The sequence below is a fragment of the Rhagoletis pomonella genome, unplaced genomic scaffold, assembly GCF_013731165.1.
Source record: "Rhagoletis pomonella isolate Grant_MI unplaced genomic scaffold, Rhpom_1.0 Rhpom_scaffold_01905, whole genome shotgun sequence".
In the NCBI taxonomy this organism is placed as follows: Eukaryota; Metazoa; Arthropoda; class Insecta; order Diptera; family Tephritidae; genus Rhagoletis; species Rhagoletis pomonella.
Window position 1 is genome coordinate 25,196 of NW_023460459.1, and position 11,194 is coordinate 36,389.

At 33.8% G+C, this 11,194-nt stretch overlaps 1 protein-coding gene across 1 annotated transcript; it reads left to right on the forward strand.

The window, feature by feature from the left end:
* Positions 1-9,788: 9,788 nt before the first annotated feature.
* LOC118752852 (phosrestin-2-like) lies at positions 9,789-10,346 on the forward strand (the record flags this gene model as incomplete). The annotated part of the gene is given in 1 exon segment (XM_036487708.1): positions 9,789-10,346. A coding segment is annotated over 1 exon segment (47 nt), but the record flags the coding sequence as incomplete, so codon positions are not given.
* Positions 10,347-11,194: the final 848 nt, after the last annotated feature.

Below are 11,194 nucleotides of genomic sequence, written 5' to 3' on the forward strand. Positions count from 1 at the left end.
TAGTAGTTTAGTGAAATACATTGTAAAGAGAACTATATGAAAGTGTAAAACGTGACGTCTCAGATTTGTTAATTTTTTGGCAGCAACAATATGTACATCGGTGAAAACTGCATTTCATTCCATAGAGTGGCGTCGCCAGGGGGGGATATGGGGGGATAGATCCTCCCCCCCTTCGTCATTGAACTACAATTATTTACTTTTGAATTAATAACACAATACTATTTTATCCTTCTGATTTAAATTTTTTTTTATTTCAGACGGATGACAAATTATCTTTTAATGAATATATGAGTAGTCCACTTGCAAACAGCGTTATGTGATTTTACAAAAGTAAACCATAAATTAAAAAAAAAAAACGTCTACGACAACAAGTAACATCCGAACTGTATCTTTTTTTATTAGCTGAAAATTTGGATAAATAAGAGCCTAACACCATTAAAAAAAATAAAATTGCAGTATGGTAGATTTGAAAATTTTATATTTAAAAATTTAATATTGCAAGTTTTGAAACAGTAACTTTTACACAGCTAGCTTTTCGCGTTCTCTCCTCTAGGAAGATTGGTTTGCTTCTTTTTTGCGACCTCTTCCACTAGGGCACCGAAACTACCACGTTTTCTTGCAGTTTTCTAAGTCCATACGAAGAGGAGACATTTGAAAGTGTATAAATAAGTATTATAGCGACTTTTGCAAGAGTAGTTAACATTTAATGCTATTTTTTTTCAGAATATAGTAAAATTTTTCATTCTGCTGATAGTGGATATGAAACCCACCAAAAACTAAAAATCTAAAAAAAAATTACATAGCGCACTTTGCAAATGGACTACTCAATTGTTGAATATGCTATCTTATTTGTCCCTTCTTTTTATACAATTACGGAGCGGCTGAATGGTTTAACGATGTTAGCGGTACATAATGATGTGCCGATTACAACACAAGAAGTAATTGGAAAAATGTGTGTTAAGCAACGAAGATTAAAAATCGCTGTATAAGTAATAAGATTTTGTAGACTTGTACATAAATAAATGTAAATAGATACGCGTAAATATATAAATATGCAGATATATTGAATGTGTAAAAACTGAGGTGTATACTAACGAAACTTCTACAAAACAAAACTGGACTACACACTAATTATTTAAAATGGTGTAGTAATTTAATTTTTTAAATATAAATAAAGCACGAATTCCCCAGGGAATAACCGAGTCGACAAAAAATATATAACGGTAGAAATGGCACATACATACATATATGAAAGAATGCCCACAGGCGGCGCACCATAGGCAAAACACGAGTTTTTTTTCAAAATCGTAGATCTTCGCTTAGAAAAGAGATAATGGAATGCAGCATTTAACCCTTTAATGCAGAGTCTGTCATATATGAAACGCTTTTTAACCCTTTCAAGGCAGAGGAAAAAGGTTCTGAATATGCTTTTGAACGTGCTTTTTCTCATGTTGACGTAGATATTAATCGTAGAAAAATTTTCCATAGTAAAATAATAATAAAAAATAAATAAATAAATAAATTAAAATAAAAAAATAAAAATATTAAAAATAAAAATAAATAAAAAATAAAAATAAATAAAAAGTACGTTGAAAACATATTGAGAACCATTTTGCCTCCGCCTGGAAAGGGTTAAAAAGCGTTTCATATATGACAGAATCTGCATTAAAGAGTTAAATGCTGCACTTTCGTAAAGATATCGACCAGTATAACCACTTTTGTAATATACATTTTTTTGTGAAAGCTGATAGTTTACGAGTTATTAGAGTTTAAAGGTAGCTTTTCTTTTTCCAATCTGGCCACTCGGGTACAGCATCCAATGTCCCATGAATCGAGTCTTAAGATAAAATAAAGAGAAATCTTTCAGAAACAGTGCTAATGGTGTATTAAATATAGTGTTTTTTAGTGGAATGGGAGCCAAAATCCAAAATTTAAAAAAGCGACATTTTGAACGGCATTTTGAGGGTTAGGTTATTGTTGTTGTAACTTCTCTATAGTTTTCCTATATTATATGATCATTTATCTTCGCGATAAAAAAGTTTCATTTCATTATCTCTTTTCTAAGCGAAGATCTACGATTTTGAAAAAAAACTCGTGTTTTGCCTATAGTGCGACGTCTCTAGCCATTGTGTATCACAACTTTAAGTTATCGATGCAAAATTTTTTTGATCCCCCCCCTTCGCCAAATCCTGGCTACGCCACTGATTCCATACATTAGCTTTTGGGTGATACGCTTACAAACATGCAGAAAAACATACCAAAGTTTTGTGTTTGGCTTCTGTTGATCTAATAAACCCCCTATTAATTTTTCTTTAACATCTATTATGTACAGATATCGGCCTCATAAAATTTTATTATTCTCAAATACTCTCGTTTGATGCCCATATGGCAACACTTAGTTTATATTATAAATTTAACTGAATTCAAGTTTTCAAATAAGTGGCACCCGCTTCAAGAATATTTTCAAAAGTAAGCTTCCTAATCCTCTTTAGTTTAATATTCGTATTGCAATATTTCATTTATTTTAAAAATTTTAATGAATACAATTTTTCAATCAGTTGGCAAATCCCCTAAAAATAGTTTCAGCATTATATTTTCCCAGCCTCTTTAGTTTGATGCCAATATTGCAATATTTAATTTATGCTATCAATTAAATTACATTAAAGTTTTCAAATAGGTGGCAACCTTCCACAAAAATATTTTCAGTTGTAAGCCTTTGTAAATTAATTTTTTTGACAGCCATATTGCAGTATTCACTTTACCGTATCATTTGACCTAAACTGAAATTTTAAACACAGGTGGCAACTCTCTAATGTGTTCTTCTATATTGGAAGCTAGATCTCTAGCGATACATCGGTGAAAACTGCATTCAATTCCATGTTTTCGACTGATGCGCGTACAAACATACAGACAGACAGAGATTCAAAAATTCTAAAAATTGTTTATTTGGCTTCTGTAGTTTAATAAAAAACCTACCATATTAATTTTTCTTTAACATCTATAAGGTACAGACATCGGCATGTTACATTTTATTATATGTATAGATGTAGATATAGATTTCATTTATTTTATCAATTTAATACAATATAATTTTTCAAACAGGTGGCAGCCCTCCCTAAAAATATTTTCGGCAATAAAATTTCCTAAACCCCTTCAGTTTGATACCCATATTGCAATATTGAATTCATCTTATAAATTAAATTAAATGTAAATTTTCAAACAGGTGGCACCTCAAAAAAATATTTTTGGCTGTAAGCCTTCTTCAGCCTCTTTCTTTTGACGCCCATATTGCAATATTCCGTTTTTTCTTATCAAATTACTTAAACTCCAATTTTCAAACAGGTGGCAACTCTCTAATTTTTTTTTTCCTATATTTTAAGTTAGACCTCTAGCAATACATCGGTGAAAACTGCATTTAAATCCATGCATTCGTTTTCGAGTGATGCGCGAACAAACATACAGACAGACAGACAGACAGACAAAAATTCTAAAAATGGTTGATTTGGCTTCTGGTGCTCTAATAAAGGCCCCCCACATTAATTTTTCTTTAATATTCATAATGTACAGACATCGACCTGTTACAATTTTAATAAATGTATAGATTACGGAAAATCGTTCCACATTACATTGAGATCAGTAGGCTTGGGGAACTTTTGAACTAAAGAGTGAAAGAGCCGGCTCTTTAGATTGAACTAGCTCATTAGTTCGTTCATTAAAGTGTACTCAAATTTTGTGTGCCAACACTTCAATAAAAATGCAAATGTAATTTTAACACATCAGGCATCTCGTTTTTCGTTGAAAAGGCATTGACAAATAACTGATCGGAATTCGCGCCAAACAGAAATGTTATTTCATTGAATATCTAATGTTTTACATAATGATACTTCTTGGCGGCAACTTTGGTTATTGTTGTCATTTGGGGCAAATTTTAAGTTTAAGTTTACTAATTAATAATTAGCAAAATGTAGAAACAATATTTCGCAGTCCCATAGAATTTGTTTTGATAACTATCATTCGCAAACGTCAAGCTGTGAAGTTCTACTTATTTTGTGCCTTGATTGGTCTTTGTATTTTGCAAAGTTTATTGTGCTAATTTTGAGTAAAAGTTGCTATAAAAAGTGCCTACGAGCATCTTAGTGTGATAATAACCGAAGCTAAGTGAAAGTTTTGTGATTTTTGTGGTTTTTATTAAATTTAATTAAATTTCACTAGCTTACATCTAATCTTGCCGAGTCATTTGTTGTTATCATTGTTGTTGTTATTCCTTTGTAGTTAACTGAGATCGTTTCTATTTTTGCACATTTCTTTTTGCTCCTTTTGTTTACTTCGTTTAGTATTTCTTGTCACAGCTGTTTGCGCTGCGTTTATTAAGTGTCACAATACAGTGATACTCAAACTGTTCGCTACATATATTTTTAAGCTAAATACATCAGCTCCTAAATTGTTGTGTGTGTTGTGTTAAACTTATTTTGCTTGTCTTTTTATTAACATAAGTGTTATTAAATCTTTCAATATGAAGTGTGATCTTGATAACTGCCAAATTAAAAGCGAATCTGAACGCTACTTATCGTGCTGGCTCTGTGATGGTATTTGCCATCTAAAATGTGGTGGTTTGACAGGAAGAATTCTGGACGCTATTAATGATGGCAAAGGTCTTCGCTGGTCTTGCTTAAAGTGCAGGTCAACCGAAGTTGATCTCTTTAAGTTGTTTAGGCAAACCAGAAATGGGTTTTCTGAGGTAGGGAGAGAGTTGTCGGTACTGACCGAAAAATTTAAACATTATGAAAATGTATTTAAATCTTTTAAATGCTTAGATACCGTACAATCTATGAAGGACATTCATGTGTCAAAACGTAAGCGTCTTCATAGTCCGCCTAATGAAAGGACCGTTCCACGTCAGAACAATCTTCCGAATGACTTAATTAATCTTTCTTCTCCATGTCCACAGACAACGGAGTTATCTTCCTCAAAAGAACATATATCAAAGTCTGTTTCTAATAATAACGACCCTGCAGTATCTTCCCCGTCCCCCGTTGAAGTTGTGGCACCGCCATCTAATCTTCCAACGCTTACTCTACCCTCAATTAGTAACTCAATTACTCAACCCCGTCCGCCGGTAATCGAGTCTGATACTAGGAGACTGGTTGTGGTTCCCCCAAAGAAGTCTATATTTGTATCTAGACTTTCGAGGGATACTTTCGAGGACGACATAAAGTTTTACATCTCGTCCAAAGTTAAAACTGTCAACTTAAGTATCAGAAAATTTAATTTTAAATATTAAAGATATATTTCTTCATTTAAAATAGACGTAAATTTAGAAAATTTTGACATGCTGCTTAGTAGTTCTTTTTGGCCCTCCGGAGCTTTCGTTCGTGAATTTGAGTATAGGCCCAACAAAAATAATAATTTAGCAAATATTCCCCGTCAGAATACAGAACCAAAAAACTGATTACTAAATCTGCTTTAAGTATTTATTATCAAAACGTAAGAGGCATAAATACTAAATTAACGAATTTATATCTAAATGGCCTTGAATGCAATTATAATATAATTTCTTTGACTGAAACTTGGCTCAAACCTCACACTTTTAATTCAGAGATTCTTTCAAATAATTATCATATCTACAGAAAAGATCGGGAGGAGAGAGTCGGCGGTGGCGTACTCTTTGCCGTAGACTCTTCAATTCCATCTGAAGAAGTTAGTCCTCCACACATTGAATCTGCAGAATTCAAATGCATTCGTGTTCAGTTTGGAAGGGGGTTTACTTTCTTAGCTCTATGCTATATTCCTCCCCGATCTGACTTATCAGTGTATTCACAACATGTATCTTTACTGAAATCAACTAATTCAATGATTAAACCCTCTGATTCATTGATTGTGTTGGGTGACTTTAATTTACCAAATGTATCATGGAACATCATTGACAATGATATTGTACCTTTCTCGTCTAGCGCGTGCAACAACGTATTTTTAGAGGAGATGGCAGAACTCTGCCTGAATCAATTTAATGTACTTCGCAATAAGTTTGGCAAAGTATTAGATCTTGTTTATGTTGATGATGCATCTAAGTCGGCTGTAAATAAATGTGACCCACTAGTTTTGCCCGAAGATGTCTACCACCCTGCTATTGAGATATCTTACGAAATTATAAACGATGGTCAAAATTGCGATGTCCAAACATACGAACCAAATACTCGCTTTGATTTTTCGAAAGCCAACTTTAAAAAACTGAATAAAGAAATGTCTAAATTGTCGTGGCCTATATACAAAGAAAAAGTTGAGCAAAGCGTTGCACATTTTAATTGTACTGTACATAGATTATTTGAAAAGTATGTGCCTCAACGCATGTGTGTTCCTGAAGAACAAACACAGTTATGGTTCACTAAAGAACTGAGAAACTTGAAAAACAGAAAGTCACGTTATTTTAGATTACACAAAAAAACCGGCTTACACTCATACTATGTCAAATACTCACTTTTGCGTCACAAGTTCTTTGAATTAAACAAAAAGTGTTATAAAGATTACTTGTGTAAAATCAAACGACGTATAATATATAACCCCAAATCATTTTATGATTTCGTAAACTCCAAGCGAAATGTACGGGGGTTTCCTTCCGCCATGAAGTATCAAAATACCGTCTCTGGTGATAATCAAACAATTTCTAACATGTTCGCTCAGTTTTTTAAATCCAATTATTCCACTAACTCCCAAGCATACTTTGACTATCCTTTTAAACTAAGTCCAATTAACTCAATACATAACCCTATAATATCTCCCGATGATGTTTTAGTTTACCTGAAGATCTTAAAGCAGTCTTTTAGTTATGGTCCTGACCAGATCCCCACTTGGTTTCTTAGAAATTGTGCTGATTATCTCTATGAGCCGTTAACAGCCTTATTTAATTTGTCTCTTAAAGAGGGCGTTTTTCCAACTGTATGGAAGGAATCGTTCATAACCCCCTTACATAAAAGCGGTAGCAGGTCTTCAGTGGAGAACTACCGGGGCATAGCTAAGCTTTCTGCAATTCCTAAATTATTTGAAGCAATTATAACAAATCGGTTGACGCATTCTATCACTTCAAGCATTTCATACAGTCAACATGGATTTTGCAAGGGCAAATCAACTTCTACAAATTTACTTGAATTAACATCCTATATCTCAAAAGCATTTAGTGAGAGCAAAACTGTTGATGTTATATATACTGATTTCAGTAAAGCATTTGACAAAGTGTGCCACTCGTTGCTCATCTATAAACTTGATCTTCTTGGTCTTCCACCTAATTTTCTACGTTGGATCTCTTCATACCTCTCTGATAGATCACAAAGGGTATTGTTTAAAAATACTATCTCTGACGTCATTGATGTTACTTCAGGAGTCCCTCAGGGTAGCCACCTAGGCCCGATTCTGTTCTTGCTTTTTATAAACGATATTTCTACAGATATAAAATTCTCCAAAATTTTAATGTATGCAGATGATGTAAAACTTTATAAATCGTATGTTTCAATTGGAGAAAGGTCTTTGCTACAATCAGACTTAAACAGCATGGCTTACTGGTGTAAAGTAAATCTTATGCCTCTAAATCTTAAGAAATGTAAAGTAATGTGCTTCTCGCGAAGAGCTGTTCTGCCAGTTTCTTATATAATAGGTAACCATAACCTGGAACAGGTATACAATTTTGTGGACCTTGGTATCACAATGGATCCTAAGCTTAATTTTAATCTTCACATTAATGTGACAGTCAACAAGGCTAAAGGTGTACTTGCATTTGTGAAACGATGGTCAAAAGAATTTAGTGACCCTTATATCACTAAAACCCTGTTTACAACATTAGTTAGGCCGATTCTGGAATACGGCTCGGTGGTTTGGAATCCAAGGTATCAAATTTACTCAGACAAGATAGAATCAATTCAAAAACAATTCCTACTTTTTGCTTTAAGAAATTTCCGATGGGGTTCTCAATATAGTCTTCCACCTTATACGAGTCGCTTAAAACTTATTAACCTTCCTACACTTGCCAGTCGCAGGGAAATGCTTGGTATAATTTTTATGGTTAAATTACTGACAGGCTCAATTTCAAGTCCGTCTCTTCTGGCTGATGTAAGCTTTAATGTTCCCTCACGCGTATCCAGACACTTTTGTCCCATATTTCTGAAAGCTTGTAAAACCAATTTTGAGTTGCACGACCCACTCCGTTGCTTATGCCAGGATTTTAACTCTCATTCCAGCACGTTTGATATATCAGATCCGCTTTTCAGCATTAAGAAAGCGATACTCTCCTCTCTCAATAAGTGAATTATTGACATAAATACATAAAATCAGCTGATGAATTTAGTTCTGTAGCTGAACAGTTTTAGATCTCGACACTTAACAAACTCCTGCCTATCGTGACTCGGCACCAAAAATTTAAAGTATTGGTTGCGTACGTCATGCGGACTGCGCCCCTCGTGCGGTTGGGTGGGAATGGAGGGTAAAAACCGTTGGGATATTATTATTATTATTAACTTCTGATTTTAAATTTTAGCAAAAGTCATTATAAACATAAGGGGTGTTCCCTTAAACTGGAAAAAGCCTTGTAAACCTCGTAAATTTACGAACCTCGTAAAACAACTGTCAAAAATTTGTATGGAGCTCTATTTACGACCCCTCGACAAATTACGAGGCAAATTAGATGCGCAAATGACCTCGTAAACTTCAGTGCTACCGGGGGGAAGACATTTTTATACTAAAATGTATGATAAAAAAATGAAAAAAATAATAAAAATAAAATAAAATTAATAATAAGTAATCGGCGACCCCAGAAACTCTCGACTGCCGGTTTTCGAACAAATCCAACCAATTTAAAAAAAAAGTGATCGCCTGACTTCAGATTCCTAATCAGCGACTCCAGAAATCCCCTGGTAACAAGTTCCAACCCATGACAACGCGTAGATCGATCAGTATCAACGTTTTAATTTTACTAGGGTCTTTTCGAGAGCATATTTTCGGGAACTAGGCCCATTATAACTGCCCAAGATAGGTACGTATTTAAGGGAATGTTCTCCAATAATACCAGAGTAATTATGTGTAAAAACCACATTTTTAGCTGCATTTTAGCATACCAAGAAAATAAAAAAATTGAGAACATCAGCGATTTTATAAAAAACCGACCAGCGCGACCTCTAAATAACTTTTTATTTTCAAAATAAAAAAATACGAGTCTCTTTTTTTATCACAAATAACAATATTCTGATGTAGCGTTTATGGTTTTCCAAAAAGAGTGTTTTTATGAACCACTCTAATATGTATGTTGCATGTTTGTGTATGGACGTCGTTCGCTTAACATCGTTTTGTACTTGCGCTGTAGAAATTTTAGGTGCATGTTATGTAGTTTTTCTATTGAATGAAAGACTTATTGGCAATTAAATGTAATGCAATTGAATTGCATTCGCTCCATGTTTTTCATTTTCAACCTCAAAAATTGTTTATAATGACTTTTGCTAAAATTTTAAAATCAAAAGTTATCAAAACAAATTATGTGTGACTGATGCCCGGGCAAACAAGAATGCGAAATGATAAAAACGTTGTAAAAATGCTTTGCCTAAAATCCTTAAGCGTTAAGATATTTTCTAAAAATAGTTTTTATGGTCCAATTAGCCGCATATTTAAAATACATAGCCCAAAGTCCGAAACAATAAGAAACTGATTAACAAATAAAGAAAATTATAATTTCTATTATTATCCATATTCACTTTATTTAAACACTTGATTATGAAATTATTTCTTACTTATAAATATATTTTCTTCTTTACAGCCGAACCGCAAAGTCCAGGAAGCCGAGGCGGAAATTGAAGCTTAACTAAAGTTGTAACTTGAAGAACAAGTTTTTGGTGATGTTGCTAATTATATACAAAAATTAACCTCAAATGGATCTATACAATTATAAAATGGATTACTTATTTACACACATCTATTTATCAAAATACATACCCAAAAAGCGTATGTATTCGCTTTGTGAAGAAGAGAGGAAACTTGAGGCTTGTTATTTTTTATTATCTGTTGTTATCCTTGTTAGCTGTGCTTAATATTAAAAATGAGTTCTTAAGCCTTAACTTACAATCCAAAGTATACAATATAATGAAAATAAATAAACCTACATAAATGTATCATACCAAACCGAATAAAAATCTATATCTAATCAACTGTATTTAATATATAAATAACTTAAGTATGGCTATTTATGAACCTCTTTGTGTATTTACAAAATCTGTGTAATGTTTGTAGAAGGCATGTTGTGAATGCTAAAATTTGCGTGTATGTATATGTACAAAACATGAATTTGCAATAAAAAAAGAAACTTAAATAACTTACGAATGATTTCCATTTGCCTGACTTGATGATTGTATTACCGTCGGTGAATGGATTGATTCGTTAACAGCATAAGAAATGAAATTAACTTCTGTGGAACTCCAAGTTGAAATAATTATAATAATAAATGTGTGGTGTGCGTCTTGATGTTGCTGCATAAATGGAGTGACCTGCAGTTTTACGCTGCCTCCGAACTGTAAAAGGACTTTATGAGAAGCTTTTTCTTGGCAGAAATACACTAGGAGGTTTGCCATTGCCTGCCGAGGGGCGACTGCTGTTAGAAAAACCCTTTTCTAATTTAGATATTGCGCGCACCAGAGAAAGAACCCAGGCCCTATGGAGTGGTTGTACGCATATCTAACCACTCAGCCACAGCGGTTTTGCGTAGCATGGTTTCGATTGTGGTAAAGGTACTCATCCTGAGCAAAACCGAAACAAAACACGATACACAAAACAAAAGGAATCATTCCTTTAGTGCTCAGCAGATTAATGTTGCCTATGTAGTTAGCAGAATGGTTCAACTGCTTCATTCAAGGCGAATTTATACAAGGTGGTGTTGATGGCGAATTTAGATTTTCGCCGCGGTACTTCCTAATGTCAAAATTATGTGTTTGTTGTAAACAAGGCGAATTCATTTTACAACATACACATTATTTTGACATTAAGAAGTACCGCGGCGAAAATCCAAATTCGCCATCAACACCACCTTGTATAACCTTGGCTTCAGTAGATTTCTGCGCATTGTGTGTGTGTGTATTTACATCTTTGCAAAATGCCGCGTCCTCTGATATGCACAGTATGTAAGTTAACACGTGCAGCCCAAGGGCAGTCGTAACAGTTGCAGTAAGCA